Source organism: Vicugna pacos, chromosome 4, assembly GCF_048564905.1.
Source record: "Vicugna pacos chromosome 4, VicPac4, whole genome shotgun sequence".
NCBI lineage: Eukaryota > Metazoa > Chordata > Mammalia > Artiodactyla > Camelidae > Vicugna > Vicugna pacos.
Window position 1 is genome coordinate 21,989,783 of NC_132990.1, and position 21,920 is coordinate 22,011,702.

General features: G+C 38.1%; 1 protein-coding gene across 4 annotated transcripts in view; it reads right to left on the bottom strand.

Moving 5' to 3' along the window:
* ADAMTSL1 (ADAMTS like 1) overlaps positions 1 to 21,920 on the bottom strand; it is an 827,290-nt gene that overhangs the window by 304,230 nt on the left and 501,140 nt on the right. For all 4 annotated transcript variants that reach the window (XM_072959360.1, XM_072959358.1, XM_072959359.1 and 1 more), the window contains one exon: positions 17,848 to 17,893. Coding sequence is in view for 3 of the 4 variants with exons in the window: in XM_072959358.1 (XP_072815459.1) it covers positions 17,848 to 17,893 (46 nt within the window). In the remaining variant the exon portion in view is untranslated. The remainder of the gene's footprint in view (positions 1 to 17,847; positions 17,894 to 21,920) is intronic.

Consider the following 21,920-nt stretch of genomic DNA (forward strand, 5'->3'; position numbering starts at 1 on the left):
AAAAAGAAAACACTAAAAAAATGACAAATAGAAAGCACAAAATGGTAGAAATAAATCTATATTATCGGTAATCATAGCAAATGCAAATAGAACAAAGAAAGCAAAAATCATCAGGTTGGAATTAAAAAATATGTTTATACTGGCTACTCATAAACTTAAAGGTAGAGAAAGGTTGAAAGTAAAAGAACAGAAAAGATGTATGAGACAAATCTAACCAAATGAAAGGTGGATTGGCTATATTAATATCAGATAAAACAGATTTAAAAAAAAACCATTGCTACTGATAGAGATGGTCACCATATTATGAATAAAGGTTAAACTCCCCAGGAAGATAAAACTATTTTAAAATGTATATCTACATAATAAGACAGGTGCGAATAATTCCAAACAGACCACAAGGTGAAACTGGCAAATTAAACAACAAAGTGTAATATTTTTAAAATCCTTCTCTCAAGCAGGTTAAAAAAATGACTGAAAATGTAGGAGATTTGAAAAACACATTGAGAATACTTGATATAAATAGAAGCTTACACCCCCAGATCAGGGAATACATGTTCTCTCCAAGAACACATGGGTATTAGGTCATAAAGCAAGCTCAACAAACTTCAAAGAAACAGAATGAAAAGATCATTTTAAAAAAATCACAATGCCATTGTTAGAGAATAATAAAGATAATTTTTAAAATGCCATGTATTTACACATTTATAAACAGGCTTGTAAATAACTTATGACTTGAAGGGACCATACTGGAAATTTAAAATTACTTAGAACTTACATGATAATGAAAATTCTTCTTGTCACACTATGGAAAGGAACCAGAGCAGTACTTTGTTGAATGTTTTCATGTGAAAACAAGACAGGCTGAAATTTAACATACTAAGCATCAAATCTAAGGAATCAGAAAAAGTACAATAAGTCTAAAGATAGTCGATGAGAGAAAGTAACACAAATACCAATGAAACAGAAGATACAAGACCATAGACTCAACAAAGCCAAAGGGTGGTTAATTGAAAAGACTAAAAGAATAGATAAACTTCCAACAAACTTTATAAAATGATACAATCAAGAAAAAAGAAATTCCAAACACACACCATGAGTGATACAAAAGGGAAGACGGCTACAGATAAAGTCAGTTAAAAAGATAGTAACAGAAAAAAAAGTATGACCAACTTTAAACCAATAAATTTGAAAACTTAGTCCTAGAAAAAAACTATTCAAGAGAAAAAAAAAAGAGCTATTCAACAAGAAACAGAATAAAAGTAAATCTGTACATAGAATTGATTATTTATCAGGCACTGTCCTACCTTGTCTATATATATCAACTCCTTTCATCCTCACACCAACAAAAATGTGTCCCATTTTACAGATCAGTAAACTGAGGCACAGTGAGGTTAAATGACTTTTACATAGCTAATTGGTCAAAGTTGACAGTGAACCTAAATAGTTTGGCTCCACAGTTCATTCTCTTGCCCCCTATGCTATATTTTGTATGCCTTTAAAGAAATCCAATCGGTAATTAAAAACCTTCCCACAAAGACAAAAACCTCGCTCCGGATTTTACAAGCAAAGTTTACTAAACATGCAATGAACACACAACTGCATTCTAAAATAATCCTTTTCAAAGATTAGAAAAGGAGAGAACATTTCCCAGTTCATTCTATCAAAACCAGATATGGTTTGTATAAGAAAGAAAATACTCATAAACATAGATGCAAAAGTCCTAAACAAAATACTAGCAAATCAAAACCAGATGCTATGTAAAAATATATATATGACCAAGTTGGGTATATTCCAGAAGTACACCCATAAGATTAGACACAAATTAAAAAGTCATATAATATCAAGCATTGGCAAGGATATGGAACAAAAACGTGTATAATCCTAGTGGGGGTGTGAGTTGAAGCAATCACTATAGAAAACTTTGGCATTACCTTGTAAAGTCTGAGCAAGCACTAGGTTGTTTTGCATTTTTTGTTTACTTTCCTTTTTCTTTGATTCTTTTTTTCCCTCTAACTTATACTAAAATGGTAAGTTTCTCTGTATTTTCTAGTATTTCTTCTGCTAGTTTGGAGACTACAGATGACATTTCTACTCTTTTAATGGATACTTCATTTTTTAAAATAAACATCTCAACTTAAATTTTCTACAAATCTAACTTTGTGTTTCTATCATTTTCCAAATACAAAAAAGGATTCTAATGCATGCTAAACAATGAAATGCTATTAATACACAAACACAAAATAGAAGCAATACTGGTTTTCTACTGCTGCCTTAACAAATTACCATAAACTTAAGATGCCTAAAACACAAATTGATTGTCTCACAATTCTGTGAGACAGAAGTCCAGGTACAGTGTGGCTCAATTGGATCCTTGGCTTAGACCTTCTCACAAGGGCAAAATCAAGGTGTTGGAAGGGCTAAGTTCCTTTCTGGAGATGAATCACTTTCAAGTTCAAGTGGGTTGTTGGCCAACTTCAGTTGTATGGGGTTGTAGGACAGGGGCCCTCTTTCCTTGCTGGCTGTTAGCTGGAGGCCATCATGCTCCTGGAGGCCTCTCTCTAGTCCTTGGCTATCACCTCAATCTCAGGGCCAGTAATAGACATGAAATCCTTTTTGTGGTTGGCCTTTCTGTGACTTCTTTTGCCAAATCTTTTATTGCCTCCAGTTATAGAAAAGAGCTCTGCATTTAAGGCTTCACATGATTACAGTAGGCCCACCTAGATAACCCAGGCTACTTTTCCTGTCTTAAGGTCTATAACCTTAATTACGCTGGCAAATTCCTTTTTGCTATGTAACATAATACATATTCACAAATTTTGGGGATTAGGGCATGGGTATCTTTGGGAGACCATTCTCCCTACCACACTGACTATAGCTGTCAGGATAGGTTAGCTGATTCTGAAAATGCAAACAATCTCCAAATTTCCAAATCAGCACAAAGACTTATTTTTACTCATGCAACCTCTGACTCTCTGGAGCAGCTTTACCTATAGAGTAACTAAGGGACCCAAGATGAGAGAGGATGTACTATCTGATAGGATGGTATTTCTCAAGCTTTGCTGTATAGATCCTTCATCTGGGGATCTTGTTAAAGTGAAGATTCTGATTCTTCAGGTCTGAGATGGAACGTGCTTCTCCAGTTCTCACAGGAGCCCAGTGAATGCTGATGGTGCAGTCCCTAAACCACCCTTGGAGAAGGAGGGTTTCAGAACACAGTCTGCTTGGTCAGTACTACAGGGGAAGGCAGAGTATGGAGACCTGCAAACTGACCCTTAATCATTTCATTCTGAAGGTAATGTGTATCACTTCAACTCACATTTCAGTGGCCAAAGCTACTTCTATGGTTATGCCCAATCAATGGCTTAGAAAAGTCCACTCCTCTCATTAGAAAAAGAGAACCAGGAACATTAAGGCAGGGCAGTAATGTAACATGCATGCAGACACAGATACACCTCTTTGGGCTCATCAGTGTTTTCCTATACGCCCACCTGTTTTAGGGTCCACCTTTTTCTTTCTGAAATACATTCTGTATTAATTATTTTACTGAAAGTCTGCAGGTAGTGAACTCTCCAGTCTTTGTGTATATAAGAATATGCTTTTTTAAAAATTAATTTATTTTTTATTGAAGTACAGTCAGCTATAATGTATCGATTAAGAACATGTTTTGATTTTTGTCTGGATTCCTGGTCAACAGGGAAAGGTACCAAATTCTACAATGACAGTTACTTTTCAGTAACACTTCGAAGATATTAGCTCATTATCTTCTAGACTCCTGGGACCAGAAGTTTTGGCCATTAATCTAATTTCCATTCCTTTGCAGGTAATCTGCTGTTTCTCCAATAGCTTTTCATATTCTCCCCTTGAATGATGGACTCTATTTCTGATGTTGGACTATGATCTGTCTGGGTGTGTATTTTTATTTTTCTAGTTCAGTACTTTTACTGCAATTCTAGTCTGAGGACTCTTGTCTTTTTTGCTTTCTGGAATATTCTAAATGTCATACCCTCCATTCTCTTCCTTGGAAATTCCTTTCACACACATGTTGGAATCTTTTACTCACTGACTGTGTCTCTTAACAGCTCTTTCATATCACCTTTCTCTGGAATTTTGAGCTGTATTTTGAATAAATCTCTAACTGCTATCTTCAAATTCACTACTTTTCTCTTTGTGCTAAGTCTGGACTTTATCTTATCTCTTGGAATCTGTATTTCAATTACTACATTCTTTTATTGCAAAATTCCTAATAGTTTTTTTTCTTTGTCCATCTATTCTCACTTCTACCCGGTTTTCCTCCCTCACTTGTTGGATCCTTATTGGCCACTTTTCAAATGTGTTTCTTTTAAACACACAGCCATTTCTCATTATTTGTGCTAGTTATGGTCTATAAAGTTGATGCAAACACTGAACTAGTGATCTGTTAACCATTGCTCCTAGGGGAGATAGAGTTCCTTTGGGCTTCTGGTCACGACAAAGCTGAGCAATATGTAGCTTTGCTTTATGTGTTTCTATTTACAGATATCCTATTTAAAATACACTGCTGATTCATTAACAATTCATTGAACTCACAGCCAACAGCACTCTAACTCATGCCTGAATAAAACTTATCTAACACACTCTTTCCTCCAGAAGCACTTCCCAGCCTTATTATGCTCAAAAATACTAGACAGCACTTCACCACTGTGTCTGGGGTCACTTTAAATAGCAGTAAAATCCCCAAAGGAAGTGCAAAAATGTGAAACACTTGCCACTAAATAGACTGAAAGGTTCACTTGTTTAGAGTCTGAGAGCCAAAACAAAAAGGCAGAGTCTCATCCTGTTCTACCTCAGCTGGGAATGCATTCCTTGGGCAACTCAAAATTTGGGTCCCTCGAAAAGATACACACACCTCAATGTTCACAGCAGCACTATTTACAAAAGCCAGGATGTGGAAACAACCTAAATGTCCATCAACAGATGACTGGATAAAGAAGATGCGATATGTATTTATACACAATGGAATACTACTCTGCCATAAAAAGGAATGAAATAATGCCATTTACAGCAACATGGAAGCACTTAAAGATTATCATACTAAGTTAGTCATAGAAAGACAAATATGATATGATATCATTTTTATTTGGAATCTAAAAAATGATACAAATGAACTTATTTATAAAACAGAAACAGGCACACAGACATAGAAAAACAAACTTATGGTTATGAAAGGGGAAAGGAGGGAAGAGAGATAAATTAAGAATTTGGGATTAACATATATGCACTACTATATATAAAACATAACCAACAAGGACCTACCGTATAGCACAGGGAACTACATTATCTTGTAACAATCTATAACAGAAAAGAACCTGAAGAAAGCTGAGTCACTTTGCTGTACTCCTGAAACTAACACAACATTGTCAATCAACTATATTTCAAAACAAAAACAAAAACAAAAATAAATTGGGGCCCCTCTGCTCATGTCCGTGAATAACCCAGGATGGACTGAACCTACAAATAATGAGCATTGACTGTATCCATTTAAAAATCTTGGTCAAACTGTTTCATACACTTTTATCTGGAGTGAATGTTAATTTTGCTGGCTTTCTTGGTACTGATTTCTTTCACGTGCTTTGGAATTTTTATTTCTAGGTTTATTTTAATGAAAAGATGTTGCTTTACTTTTTTTTTCTCTCTCCATCTTTGTCTCTGCTAATAGTTTTGAGATTATTGCCACATTTTTCACACAGCCCCCAGTTCAGAGTCATATTACTAGACTGGGATTTTGGATTTTAATCCATAATGAGGAAATTCCAAGTCTAGGCACGGAGCTAAAGTGTCATTTGGTAGCTGCAGTTCATGATGTCCGAGAGCCTCTATGTCTACCAGCCACTCTGGACTCATAGCTTCAGGTAAGGCTCTCATCCCAGGGTGGACTCACAGCTTCAGTTAAGGCTCTCATCCCAGGCAGTAGGTATTATATTTTTAAAAACGTTCTTTAGCTTCTCTTCACACAGACAGGTCCTCCAAGCTACTGACATGGAGTTTTCTACCTGGCTCCGGTGCCCCTGCTTATATAAAATAAATTTACTCCCTGTTATCCCACAGGGGTTGAGATGCTGCTAATCTGTGCTTCCTTCCAGTCATAGAGCCAAAAAGCCTTTGACGTCAGCCCTGTTCACTATCTTGCATTTAGGTATTTATGTTTCATTTGTGGTCCATGGACGTTGCAATTTTGCCTTTGACCCTAGCTCTGTCACTGTTTTATCATTTTCTACTTTATCTTTCCTTGTCGCTTGTTTGGAAATAGAGGGAATAACAGATTGATTAGAAGTCCTCTTAGCTCTTTCCATATACCTTTCTTTCACAACTTACTCTCCATGGGCTTATAAATATCTGGATTTGTGCCTTTGTCTTCCTGCCTCCAATTTCAAAACATTTGAGAGTAGACAGTCTCTCATGTAAGTCTTTTTATTTTCAGCTGCTCCTAACACAATGCCTTGCACATAGTCAAGATCTGTTGAATTAAACAGTAATAGGAAGGTATGCATCAGCTTGTTGTAAGAAACATTCTCCTGGTAATTAGCATTGTACCAAAATATGTAAGATGGAGAATTTTCTCCCCTAGAAATCATCAGGAAGAATCTAAAAGACCTCGTAGGAGGGATATTACCAAGTAGGAATTTTCATACTCTTTTTTGTTGTTATTGCAGCACAACTGTTTTTCCCCCTAAAGAATCTCACACAGGATGTTAATCAATAAAGCAGATAAAGCAGAGCTCTTCCAGGTGACAGAGGTAATGGACCTGGAAACCTGACTGTTTAGCTTTCATCTCCCAGGAGTCATGTTAAGGTACCCACCCAGGAAGTCATTACCACACTATGGTCCTACAAAGGATTGAGAGGTTGGTCTAAATTACTTCCAGTATCTGTAACAATCTACAGTAAATAATTCCCAGTAGTATTCTAAAGAAAGAAAACAAAAAATTAAAAAGTTAGAAATTATACTTTGTAAAATGTCATGATATATTCTGAAGCTACAGCTTCGGAAGGAAAGGAGGTTTTGTAATGAAAGGCTGCTTGGGAAAAAGGCTGGTACATTATAGGATATCGGTGTTGAGTGAGTTCTGAAGCATATTTGTACCCTGAGATTCCGCAGAAATGAAACCTAACAAATGCCTCTTTAACCCTCCTTCAGTGATGACTAGATTTCACCCAAAACTCTCAACTGGATTTGAAACCGAATGAAATACCCTCTAAGAATCACGTGGAGCTTCTGCTCACAGTAAGATGATAAAGAAAAACACAGCCAAACCTCAAAGATAACCTTTAAAAATTTTTTTCACAACTTCCTCTGAAAAGGAGGAGAGTGGTTAAAATGCAAAGTAAAACATGAAGGAGAAGATTCCTAGACACACAACAGCCCACAAAAGCGAGTTAACTAATTAATGACCCTAGCGCAGTGGACTCAGCACAAAGGTCTCTGAGTGGTCTCTCAGCGGGAAAAAACACCTAAGAGTTTATACAGCTTGAGTTCCAGCCCATCTTGGTGTTATGTGGAAGATTTGCTGCTGCCTATCACTTCTAGTCTCACGGAAACCAGGCTGAGTGGAGACAAGTATTTGCACGTTTAGCAACCTATGCACGGCAGCAGGTTTGGTTTCATTCCACGGGGCGCTCTGCCAAGGGATGAGCTGCAGTAGTAATTTCTCTCTAAGTTACTGTCAAATTCCCGCTTTAAGCTTCTATCTGGGTCACCAGAGGCCAGCATATATCTTACGCAATTCAGAAACTAGGACTTGGGAAAGTAGATTTTTAAGGAGTATTGACTCAATAAATTTATATCGTCTTGACAAGCAGAGGAGCTCAAAGGGGAGGGAACTTGGTCTGCTTTCAACTAGGATTCTTGGGTTTGTCTTCCCTTTTACACATTAAAAATTCTTAGCAGTTCATATACGTGTCGCCTTGGAGAATTATAATTGCTACAGTAAATTTATTTGAATGTCTATTTTCTTAAAAGAAGCGTATGTTGTAAAAATGAGCTTTTAAGCTTTTCATATTTCAGTTTTGTTATTTGCTAAATGAAGAGCCTAGATTGTCTACGTAAGTACAGTCTCATGTTACGGGCTTCAGCATTATTCAAAACGTGCAGCACCCTTCTTAGCTCTGTGATCTAGATAAACTATTTCATCTCTTTAAATGACAAATTTCTTTATCTGTAAAATCAGGGTAATATTCACTTTTCAAGGTGGTTGTGAGGAAGAAAAGAATTAGGGAATGAAAAATCATTATTAGCACCATGCCTGGCACATGACAGATACCCCAAATACACTAGTTTCTTTCCAGTTCTAACATCCTACAAGTCTGTGACTCTGTCAGGATCCCTTTGAGGTGTACAATCAATGTTCCAATCATTTTCCATAAGGAGTCTGTGGCACACAGAGATTAAAGCTGTTTGCCAAGGTCACGGAGCTCGCTGGGAAACAGGCTCAGAGCTGCTATTACCTATACAGGAAGTCTCCACACTACAGAAGATGATGGTTTCAGCCTTGAATCCTCTTTTGTCAGCTGACTGATGAAGGATTTTTCTTTCTTTCAAAAATCTATCAAGCTAGTACTGTACCATTAATAGTAAGACACACATTTGCCAAAAGCTCCTGCTGAGCTTTCTCCTCAGAAAGTTTCAATAAGGCAGCTGATCCTGACAATATTGAAAGAAGCAGATTCAGGGTTGACCACGCGGCGGGCCTTTGGTTCGTACGAACAGCCTTGGGAAAGCCAGTGCTTCCTACTATCGATCCAAGTGCAAAGAACACAACTCTGATACAAGGCCGTTTGATTTCTTATCAGTCAGCACCAACTGGACCTCTGTGTGTGATTCTTCTGTTCAGAAAAGCCAGCTCCTATCACTTTATACTTGTAAAGTCCGTTTACAAGTATTGCCAACCCTCCCTCTAACATTCTCCATGTGATGATGCTGGCTTAGAAAAAACTATGATCAACTTAGGGGGAAAAAATCTCCTATGGTCTTTTAAGTATGCCAAGGATGCCAAGGAACAGAAGCCAGTTGTGTCCTATCAATCTATTTACCTTTATACCTTCCCCTACAATTGGAGCTCTTCCTATCACCCTGAGTTGTGGACAAGAGTGAAAGTGCCCTTTTCGGTAGAATTCAGCTGCCCTGGAAGAAAGTGTTCAATGCTGCTGGGATACCGTAAGGGGCGGTTTCACTAGGCCCTGTCTTCTCTAAGACCATCACTGAACTATCTTTGCCAAAGGTAAGCTGGAAGAAAGAATGAAAATGCATTGCTGTTCAGTGTCTCCCGTGTATTGACATGACTGCAGTGATTCCTGGAGAGGAAGACTCTCAAGTGACCATGACTCTCGCTTCTGCTTCATGACTGAGGGAATCGAGGCGGTGAGACACTGAGGAGCTCGCCTGACACGGATTGAGTGAGGAGCAGAGATCCTGAGCCCGCGTTCTCCCCGCAGGGTCGTGCTTACCTCCCGCCACTCCCGGAGCATCGGAGGTTGAGACAGAGAATAAGATGCCGAGAACACGTTAAGGGGAAAGGAAAAGTAGAGAGACTCCAATGAAGACATGTCAGAAAAGGCATTAAGAAAGAAAAATACAGGAGTCAGGAGAGGACCTAGGGGAGAAGCAGAGCAGAAGGGTCTAACCCGCTGGGGAGGAAACCCCCCCCCCCCCGTCTTGGCTGGCTGCCTGGTAATAAGCCCGGCCAAGAGATCTACATTCATCAGATCCACCCAACAAAGGGATCTGTGAATCATTAAAAAAAAGTTTATTTCTTTATGCCACAAATGATAAAAGTCATAAAATAGGAGGGTTTTTTTTTTCCAGAGTAATGGCTGCAAATAATTTCAAACATCATTCTGAAGGCTCCGTGTTTAACTACTGAAAAAGAAATGATGTGTTTTGAAACCCAATCAACCCCCAGTTATCCACAAGGCATGTTGTGTACTTGCATGTAGAGATGAATTCATTTGCAAGATGGCCAAAGCTCAGTTAGCATAGGTTGGGGAGGGCCTCTGTCCTCAGAGAAAGGAGAAAAGTCATTGATCATTTCTTACTTCCTAAAGGTTATTTTCCTTTGTTATCTAATTTCAGCATAAATACAAAGAATTGTGGCCCATGTCGGAAATTTGGGTATTTGTGAAAATGTGTTCCAGCAACGGCGATTCTTCTCAAAGCTAAAAAGGAAAACACACACACACCACAAAGCCCTATACATCATTAAGTCTCATTCTACATTTGTTCTAGATTTGTTATGGGGGAATATTAATTGGTCCCTTGGGATAGGTTTCTGCGTATATACAGCAATTCCAACCAAGTGTTTGTCTGGAAACAAAGACTGGTAAGCTTTGTCACTGCCAGAGACCTAACTGTCCAGCCTAAGGACCAGACAGTGTAAAAGTCTGTTCCATACTTCATCCAAAGGAAGGGGAATTGTAATTCTGCAGCAATGCCAGAGAGGTCTGATGTTCTGATTTAGTACATGCCTTCTCCTACTAGACTATAAGCTTCATGAGAACAGGGGCCTTATCTTTGTCTGCCATTATTATGCCTCAGTGCCTAGAAAGTGTCTGGTACATAGTAGGTTAAGGTAGAAATTTTGAATAGTTTCTATTCCTATTTTCATAAACTTTCTCATTATAGCCCATTATCTTGAAAGGCTCAGCTCAAATGTCACCTTATTTAGAATGCCTTTCATTCACTCACTACATGTGTTGAACACCTACCTACTGTGTGATAGACGTTGCCAAGCTACATCTGTTCACAGTCCTTTTAATGTCTTAGGAATCTTTCTCATGGCATCTCTAGCCCAAAAGGAACACCAACAGTTCCATGTGTTAAGTAGTTAGGTCCAAACAACTTAATGGGTATTTGTTTCCTAACGACTCAGTGGCCATTTGAAAAAAAAAAACAAAAAACAACCTATTACTTGAAAGAGAAATAGTACTTTACTTCATTTGTGAATAGCCACATCTTCACACTGAAGGGATGTATGTACCTGTGGGGCACTGCACCCCTTCTCAAAGTCTAAAATCAGATTGGAAAATGCCACCTTCAATTTCTATCCCATGTTGATTTTCCAAAGTACTTGCTTTTCACCAAAGCAACTTTGCAAAGATCAGACAGACATCATAGGAAAAAAATACAACATGACCTGGGAGTTTACAGAGTGCCCATCAGACGTCAAGTATTGCCGTGTTTCTGTTGAATATTTAAAATATCCCCCTGCAGCCCTGGGGGCTTGCTGTGTTCCCTATACACAGTTTCAGAAGCGTGGTGTCTACACTTCATGCTGGACACTGGATGTACAGCAGTGAGAGAATCAGATGAGGTCCTTCCATGACGTCTTAGCATGGTGTGCTCACCTCCACACACAGAGTTTGTCACACATTCGCTAGTTACGTGTATTTGTCTTTCCTACTAAGACCCTGCCTAATTTCCCGAGGGCAGATAGCTTCTTTTTATTGACATCAGCAACTCCTAACATCCCGAACACAGAGCAGGATTTGGGTGCTTAATAAATATTGGTTAAATAAATGAAAAATTAAACAAAAGAATGAATAAGTGAACAAGTGACCAAATGGCCCTGAAAAACAGCACAATGCCTTATCTTCAGCTGTTGAATAATGACTGGATTATGAGAAAGTTATCTTCCTTCCTATCTTAGAGGTGCCTCTTGGCTGGAAAATGGCCTAGCACCTAGGTTCATGGATTGACTCCCAAAGTTGTTATTTACTACAGCATCTGTCTAGACTCCAGGGATATTTCACAGGTCTGAATGTTGTTTCAGAAAATTGAAAAAAAAATTCTGGCCAAGAAAAGTGTGTAGCAGAATGTTCATTGCTTCCATGAGTTACTATTTGACTCTTGACATAAAGCACCAAATGTGACAACTTTATTCTGTACAAAGACCCTAGGAGAAAAATGGACATAGGACTCAAAGGGGAGTTTGCCTTATACTGACCATTAATAACCCATGTGAAGGACTCCATGAAAGCTATGAAGCTTTACAACCCCAATGATGAGAATCACTGGCTAAGACAGGTGATCAAGGTCTGAGGCAAAGACAAGAACTCTGCCTCCACTGTCCTCACTGGCTCTCTTTGCTCTGACTCTACTATACTGCCAGCTGGGAATCTCTTACCACAGTACTGCCAGTCACTAAACCAACATAGGTATCTTCACTGGTCTACATTCAGATCCAAATCTAGTATAACCCAGGCATAATTTTTTTTTAAGAGTTATAAGATTTTAGAGCTGGGAGGGATCTCTGAGATCATGCCGTTCAACCCTCTCCTTGTTGAGGTGCAGAAACTGAGGACCCCCAAAAGTGATCAACTGGCCTAAGATCATTCTGTTCTCTGGCCATCAGAGCCACTGCTACATCTCTTGTTGGAAGACATTCCAGAGCAACAGCACTGGAGACCAGAAAAGCAGATTGTAGCAAGTGAGGATGAAGCCAAGTGGCTTAGGAAAAGACATCCTCCTTTAAAATATGCCCCACATCTTCCCAGCATTCCTTTTCCAGTCCAAGCGTCCATCAGTGCTCATCGAAACTACTGGAATCACCTGCTAACTGGCATTTCTGCTTCGACTCTCTTCTTTTCCATCTCTCTCCAGAGTGACCTGCAGACAAACCTAGTTTTTAAAATCCTAAATCCAACTCAATTTTCCACTCCTTAAAATTCTCATCAGTTCCCTTTTGCACTTAAACTATAGCACTCCACGACTTCCTGCATGATCTAGCTCCTGTCTACCTCTGGCTTTCTTTTGTTTTATCTTCTAATACTCTTTCCTTTGTACCCTTTTCTCTAACTCTACTAGGCTTTATCCTTTCTTTGAACACACCGTCTTCCTTCACTCTGCAGAGCCTCGGCACTAGCTCTTCCTCCTCTCTGATTTGTTCTTCCTCCGATGTCCACAGAGCTCATTCCCTCCTGTCAGTCAAATGTCATTCCTCAAGGGGACTTCCCTGACCTTCCAGTCGGAAGTAGCTACGAATCACTTAATTCTCTGCAGAACACTGATCAGTACCTGATATTTTTCCCTTTAAATAACTTGTCTGTCTGCTCCTGTATAATCTGGTTTCCTCCATTAGAATGAAAGCTTCAGGAGAACTAGGTCTTGGTCCTATTCACCAATGTACCTCAGTACTGTGAAAGATTATGTGCTCAACAATTTTTGGAACGAATGAATGATATTTTGTCTTTGTGTGCTATAAACACTTTTAGTTGTTTCAACCATCCCTCAAAAGGCAGAAATCCCTGCCCACCCACCTCCCCCTCACTTCTGATTGCTCCCTGAGAATTATAGAAGAGATATAGAAATGTGGTTTCCCAGCAGTAATCTTGAGAACTTATTTTTTGAAGAAGAGTAAAGTGTTGCAGTGATGTAATACAGTCTCCACAAAGAACTTAAGAGCTTCGCCAGCTACTGCAGGCACCTTGGCTTATTAGGTTGCTAGCTGTGACCGCTGTCAACTAAATCCTAGCTCTAGTGAAGATGAAGGACAGTGACGAGGAAACAGTTTATTAGCAACATGTTATTCCTCTAAAAGATTCAGAAGTCCATTAAAAATGCCTCATTAAGATCTAGGGGTTCAGATTTGAGGCTTAATTTGAAAAAACAGGAAGATGGGACATAAAGATAGCTTTATGAGGGGCCCAGGGAAGGTTTGAGACCCAAGAACCCACTTCATTGCTCTGTTAGTTCACAGCTGCTGTTCCCCCTGTAGTGCCCTCAGCCTTTCCTTTCAGAGAGAGAGAGAGAAAGCCTTGCCACTTTCCCAGAAAAGAGCAGAGACTGTCCAATGGGAAAGGATGGATGAACTACATCCTTAGGAATGAGAACAGTCTACTTGGACCAGCTGGAAATGATCTAAGAATGTACCATGACTCTGAGAATCATACAAACAGGGGAAATTTAACTTTCATAAAACCCAAAAGTGTATGAGCTGATGTTTCAGTCCAGCCAGAGAAATTGGGAATCTGAGGAGATGTTTTCAGAACCCAAAGAACAATTATGTGTAGCAAGTTCAAAGACTAGAAATAGAGGGTGAATCTTTGCGGAAAAGTGGTTCAGAAGAGCCCTAGGAAGTTGTCCAGGGATTAAGGAGTGACCTGGAGGCTAAGCTAACAAGAGGCCCTCAGGTTTTTCCAAAACAAGTATCTGAAAGGGGAATATTTAATTGAATTGTTCTGAACTTTTTAGTTTCAAAAATTATGACAAGATTCTTTCTTGTGAAATTTTTTTTTTTTTTTTTTTTTGGCAATGTTGCTTCTGCCATGGCCAAAAGCCAGGGGGAAGAAAAGCATCAAAATACTTGAAGACTCTAGGTTCTTGTAAAAAAAATTCAGTGTCAGTGTGATTCTACAAGCTGAAAAGAGTTTGACTCGTGCTATGGGTTTTAAGTAATGTTAGGTCAGTCCTAGCCAGCATCTGTCTATGAAAATGCTCATGATAGCAAGGAACTTGTGGGCTGTTTCTGAAGAGCTTTAAGCAAAGAGTAGACAGACATCTGCTCATGATGCTTTAGGCATTCATCTACTTAGGATAATCTGAACCCTTTGTACTATTCTAAAAGATAGAAAGAAAAGGAATAAAAGTTAAGGAGATTCTTTAATAACATCATTTTAAAAATCATGATATATATCACCACAATAAAAGGGATAATTAAAAAAAACCCAATGAGCTGAAGTGTATTTACATCAAAATTTTTGTTTCATACTATTACTAAAACAAACTTAGTCAAAACCATTTTTTTTTAAATTAAGGGAAAAAAACTACTACAGCTATTTGATCTTTTTATATCAAGTGACAGTTGAGTGAAGGGTGCACGTGTGGTGAAGAAGATAAGGACATGGATGTGTTATGTGGTGCGCAGTGTTCTAAATGGAAAGGGAGAAACAGACTAGGCAATATTTTCTACTGAACAATTACTTCCACTCCCAATTATCAAGCATTCTTTGAGCATAAGAGTTCCTTATGCTCTCCCTGGTCCGGCATTTAAAATACATACCCTGTTCATTCATTTTCATCTTTCCCATCTCATCTGTATTCTGGCCATGGGTCACCTCCATTGTCCATTTTTCCTAGGCCTGCTTCAGTGCATGCCAGACTTACGTCCTAACACCTTCCTGAACATGTTCTCTATAAGAACATACTCTCTAGCCTCAGTGGAGCCCTCTGTGCTGCCAACAATTCTTTTCTTTTGCTTTGCTGGCTTCCACTCAATTTCCCCAGTGGCTGTGCCAGGCCTTCACGCTGACTTTCCCAGGTCCGACTTCCCTCCTTCACGACAGCAGAAGAGGACTGAGAAAACTTCTCCACAGAGAAGTGTGAGCCTGTCCATCAAAGGCAGCCTCAACTTTTCTCTTCTTCGAAAGCTTTCTCATATCCCCACCCCATCTTTCTCAGTTTGTTCGTTTCTGTTATTTAAGAATAGAAAGTATGTCCTTTTCTCTGCTCACGATTCCTTCTCTTGTCACCTAGTGTCTGCTTTAGGATGTGTGGCATCCAGTCTACCCTTATCTGCACATTTTATCAACCTCTCCTTCCAGATCAACTCATCTCCTAGGGATCTCTAAACAAACAAACAAACTAAACCAAACCAAACAAACAAAAAAAGCCTTCCCACCCTTCTGTAACTCTACAAATGATGAAGTGTCTCTGTCAACACTTGTGAAAAGCTTCTACCCATTTTCTCATTAATATGCTTTACACACTGTGATCTTGATTTCATTCCTAACATATGGGAGAAACTGCTCTCCCACTGGCCTTTTCTTCAGACTTCAACCTCTTGGCAGCATTTATCATACAGTGCATCTCCAAGACTTCTCTTTTACTTCTTCAGCTACCTCTTCTGTGGTGCTTCGTATGGCTTCTTTTTCACCATGTCCTTTTCCTTTCTGAATACAGCTGTGCACCCAAGTCCCAAGGGTCCCTCCTCTCATCATTCTATTTGCTCTACCTAAAAACTGCTACCAGATCTTTAAATTCTGTATTTCTTAATTTATGCTTCTATCACTTGAGCCATGATCTCTTTTTTCAAAGATCCAAACCCCCACAGCTTAGTTGAATATAACACCTACAAGTCCAGCTCGTAAGTTAAACTCAACAGTGCCTCTCAATAAAAATGACTATTTTCCCCTCCTAAAGCTCCTCTCAATGTTTGTACTACTTTTTAAAATTTTTATTTTTGTTTTTGGTTTCTTTTTGGCGGGGGTGGGGGTGGATAATTCAGTTTACCTACCTAATTTACTCTGCCCCTGACCTATATCCTCCCCCCATTGTTTGTACTTTCGATAATAACATTCACCATTCTTCCAGAGGACTGGTACTCATTCTGCATTTAACAAATACCTACTGTATGCTTAATATAAGTAAGTCAGCAGTTCTAGGCACTGGGGATAAAGGGATAAAGAAGTGGACAAGGTAAATGAGGCTTCCAGCCTCCTGGAGTTTACATTCTAGAGTTGGGAAACAGAAAACAAATAATTAATCAAACAGGATAAATTTTGGTAGATATAAGTACTAAAAAAAAAAGTAAAATGTGATTGATTGGCTATTGTAAGGGATGGAGTTGGGCAGTGGGACAATCATATTAGATAAAGTGGTCAAGGAAACCTCTTTGAGGAGATGGTATTTGAGCTGAGGCCCGAATAAGAAAGATGCTCTTCATGTAGATACCAAAGAAAGCTGCTCTAACAGAGGGATCAGCAAGTACCAGAATTCTAAATATGTCTATGTTTCTGCTTCCTTTATTCACACCTCATCACTGTAATGTCTCTAATTTGAATAGCTTGTTAAGTCTTGCAGAGAGACTTTCATTTTGATCTGTCTTTTATCTATTTCCTCCTGGATTAAGCCCTCATTACTTCCTACTCCTGGTATGTTTCCCTTTCCAGTGCATCCCTCGCATCACCACAGAATTAAGTTTCCAGTTGGACTCTGCAATATCATACATTCACTCCACAACCTCCAGTGAGCCTCCATTGTGCGATGGACGAGTCTAAACTTGAAAGCCTCACATTCAAATCTGTTCAACCTCAAAATATCTTTCAATTCTTCTGTTCCATACTGAGAAGTACAATCCCCCTCAAATTAGTGTCCAGAACACACCTTCCACGTTTCCATCTCCAAAGTTTCCCTTCACGTCTCCTCTCCTGGACTGGCTGTCACCTCCTCCAACCTAACCTGGGCCAGTCACAGCCCTCCTAGCCTCCTTAGCTCTCTCTCAAATCACCTCTTTTTTGAAGACCCTTCAGATTTCTCTCTGCTTTTAACCCACAAGAACATCATCCCTTTCTTAGAACATGTCATATTTTGCCCTAGAATGTGGTTATGTGCACGTCTGTCTTCTCATTCTACTTCCCTTACTGTAACACAGATGTTTTAAGACAGTGACCACATGCTATTTAATCTTGCAGTAGTGCAGTGCTTCACACACAGCTGGCACTGAATATTATTTGTTGAACAAATGAATTTGTCAAATCTGAGTCTGATTAACTGATATTTACTTCATGATATCCAAGTGGTTTACCTTTTATCACTTCTCTTACTTGTTCTCAGGGGACCTAGATGTGAAGTCAGAAAGCAGAGTGAAATACAGAGAATCCTTTTTTTGAGATGGTCTAGTTAGTTTCAAATGATTAAATGTTTGTATTGAGAAACATTAAAAATACCTCTTTTTTGACTTGCATAATCCATATACTGTGAAATAAATAACCCTTGGTGAAGTACTAACTGGTTGATTTCTGCTCAGGATACATAAAACTGGTTACTACCACTCAATGCTTAAAAATACATTATCACAATCACAGAACTTCAACACTTACCACATTACTGCACGTTCTATATCGAATATTTCTTCCCTCACAGCTCCTAGGTCACAAACAGAAAAAAAACAAACAAACAGAACTCATTACTACCTATGAAAGCCCCCAAATTTGAGCTGTTTTCCTATAAAAACAATTTCCTCTTAATCCTACTATCAGAGCCTCTCTTTCTCAGTATGCTCTTAGAGGAGTTACTATCAAATGGTAAGTTGAGTACACTTGAAGTTGCATATGTAAATTGATTTCTCCATGAGGGCTGAAACTAAGCAGTCATTTTGTTTCAGAAGTTGTCAGAATAAGTGTTTATAGTGAATTCTTATTTAATCAAATAAATTTTAATGCAAGATTTTCTGAAAAATATTAACATTAAATGAATTCTCTCAATTGCTTCTAGTACAAAAACTAAAGATAGATTTCACTAATAGACCTTAGATCTTGAATATGATAAAAATTGGACTTAATATTCTACATGTCTTTTAAAATTACACATTTAAGGATATGAAGAGTCGTAATTCTTAAAGATTTATTTTCATTTCTAAAATACAAGCTTATTGTAGAGGTTTTAGAAAAAAATATGACACAAAAGGAAAAAAATCTCCCATAGTTGTCTCATCTAAAGATAATCACTATTATTTTGATTTATCAATTTCTTTCCAGTGTGGAGGAAATAACATCATTTATACATGTAATTTTTTCACTTTATAGCTTGTTTTTTCCACTTAAAATCCTTTGGTGCTATTTTCCCACACTTCTGAATAACTTTAAAGACATCATTTTGAGAGCTACATACTATTCCATCAAATGATACGATTTGTAAAATCATTCCTTCATTTCTTGTCATGTAAGTAATCTCCAATTTGGGATTTTATAAATGATAGTGCAATAAACAACATCCATGCATATATTTTATCCAAGTTTCTGACTATGTCTTCAAGAGAGATAAGCTTTTAGAAGGGGAATTACTGCACTAAAGGGGATCAATTTTTATAAGGCTCTTGATAAACACTGCCAAATTGCATTCCATAAAGGTTGTACCACTGTGTACGCCCACCAGTAATACATGGGAGTTTCCATTTTAGTCAACTCTTCTGAACAAAACCATTAATTTTTGATTAACCATTCAATGATGACACTTAACAGTGGTACTCTGCTCTTTTAAAAATAACTCACACTTAAAAAAAGACAAGTGAAATATAATAGGAAATTCTGAGAGAATGATTATACTACTAATAGTTATGGAATTCCAGGTACATTTCTAAGTGTGTTGTGTGTATTAATTTATATGCTCTTCTCAAGAACTCTGGGAGACAGGGTACTATCATTACACCCGCTTTACAGACGAGAAAACTGAAGCTGAGGGAGGTTAAGTCACTTGCCAAAATTACACAACTATTAAGGAGTAGAGCTGAGATTTGCAACCGGGCCCTTTGGCTTCAGAGCTTATACTCATAACCATGACGTTTACTGCCTCCTAATTCATTGTTTGCTCAACACACATGCATTGAGCTCCTATTACGTGCCGGGCAATACATCTACTTCTGAGAATACAAAGAAGAATGGATATGATTTCATCTTCACTATTCAGAAAATTACTCACATAATTATAATTCAGTGTAAGAAATGCTAGATATTGTGCTAGGTCTTAAGACTATTATCAAAAAAAACTGTCATCTGAAAATACAATTACACAAAGGCTATCTTAGGAGATAGGTCCCAGGCTTGAAGACTTGACTATAAACAGACTGACAATATTAATATTCATTAAACAACAGAATGTGTCAAAGGAAAGAAAGGGCTAGCCAGGCATTAAAATCACAGGGAAAAAAAGAGAATGAAAGAAATACTAGGTTGTGAGTGCCCAGCCCAGCAAAGTCCCAGGCTGAGGGCCAATGAACTTCAAGTCCTTCTGGTCCCATCGACTAGGCTGCTGCCATCACCAGAGAGAACACTCGCACTAACTGAGCTGATGCCAATGAATTTTCTGTTCCTCCCAGGAGGACCCTCATTCCAATGCCATGATGATCAAGCAACTTGCCAAGAGTGCTCTGTTTTCATGCCTGCTAAGGGGCAGACTGTGCTTGCCATGCTGACACGGGTATTCTGGCCCATGCTATGGACAGTTCTATTTCTCACTGTAAATTAATAACTGGCATTCTAATTTGAAATATTAATCTCGTCATTGTGAGTCCACTTCCAAGAGAAGCTAGGTTCTTGGTGTGAACGCTGAAAACTTCAGGTTTCTGAGTTTAAAAAGATGAGAGCTAGCCTCCAGTTGATGGTAAATTTACAAAGTAATTAATTCTGTGACCTGGAGGGCTTTGGTAACAAGCCACCTAGACATCAGTGTTGGCTGACTGAGATGGTTTTCAGTTTTGAATCTCCTAGTGTATATGTGATAGGGTATAGTGGTTAAGAGTACTCATTTTGAAGCCAGAATCTTTTTTCTGGAATCCTGACCCTATTCCTGAGATGTTATACCTCAGTTTTGTCATCTGTAAAATGGGATAATATCACATATCTCCTGGGATTATTATGAGGCATAACTGAGTTAATATTTGTGAAGTACTTTGAACAGTGCTCACATATTGTAAGCATTATGCAGACATCTAACAAATAAATTGTGTGTAATAGATGTACAAGTATAATAGATATCAAAAGAGAGTTACAGTTATGTGGAGAAGAAACTGTAGACAAAGATGTAGAGGAATGAAAATACACAGTGTGTTAGCACATTTTCAAGCAGTTCTGTTGTTTGGGTTTATGTGGGGAATTGCAGGAGATGAAAAAACCTTCTAATTGTGAATTTTGCAATAGGCAGAGGGGAACCACTGAAGGTTTTAAGCCAAGGGAGATACAATGATGATTATTGTTTTTTAAAAAAATCTCTTGTATTAATCATAAAGACCTTCAAACACTAAGGTTTTTCACCTTCCTTTTATTTTCTTTTCCTAACCTTATCTCCCTGGAAGGGATAATGGAAACACATCTGAGTTAAGATGTGTCTGGTCATCTGGGTCTAGACTTTGCTCCTCTCTTTGCATGAACCTCACATCCTCCCAGGGTTTTTGCTTCCTCATCAGTCAAATGGGTATCAACATGGCAGTGCATGACATTATGGTCACCAACTGAGATAGTTTACAGAGGCTCTAACTAAAGCCCCTGAGGTTATTACAGAGATAATGCTTCCTAAACATACGAAACAGAAAAAGGCAGAAAAATACCTACTTCAATAATTTAAATAAGCCTTTTCCCAGATATTTTAAACTATGAATACCTACGCATGTTTTAAAAGCATCCCTGACATGGACCTAGAGATTATCATACTAAGTGAAGTAAGTCAGACAGAGAAAGACATATCATATGGTATTACTTATATGTAGAATCTAAAAAATACTATAAATGAACTTTTTTACAAAATATAAACAGACTCACAGAAATAGAAAACAAACCTAATGGTTACCAAAGGGGAAAGGCATAGAGAACAGATAAATTAGGAGTTCGGGATTAACAGATATACATTACTATACATACACAATAAATTAAAAAAAAACAAGGATTTACTATGTAGCACAGGGAACTATATTCAGTATCTTGTAATAACCTATGAGAAAGAATCAGAAGAACATGTATGTGTGTGTGTGTATGTATATATCTGAATCACTTTGCTAAACACAGTATTGTAACTCAATTACATTTCAATAATAAAAAAGCATCCTTGCATAATAGGAGATGTAAGCACATAATGTAAAAGACTGACTTAAAATGCTTCTTATTTAGCAAAAACAAAACAAAAACAAGCACAAAACATAGCAAAGGGGGAAAAAAAACACTTGCCACCATTTCCAAAGAATACCCTGTAATTGTCTAACCCCTAAAACTGATTTGCAAATAATTTAGTTATGCTACTGAATTAAGTCTTCCCTTTATTATATTGTATTACTTTTTGAGCAAGAGCTTATTTAACTTGACTGTAATATGATATTAAAGTGGTAATGCTTAAGTTTGGAAAAGTCTTTATTATTGAAAGACATGATCAAATTGTGAATAATAATATCAATACGAGTCTCTATTAT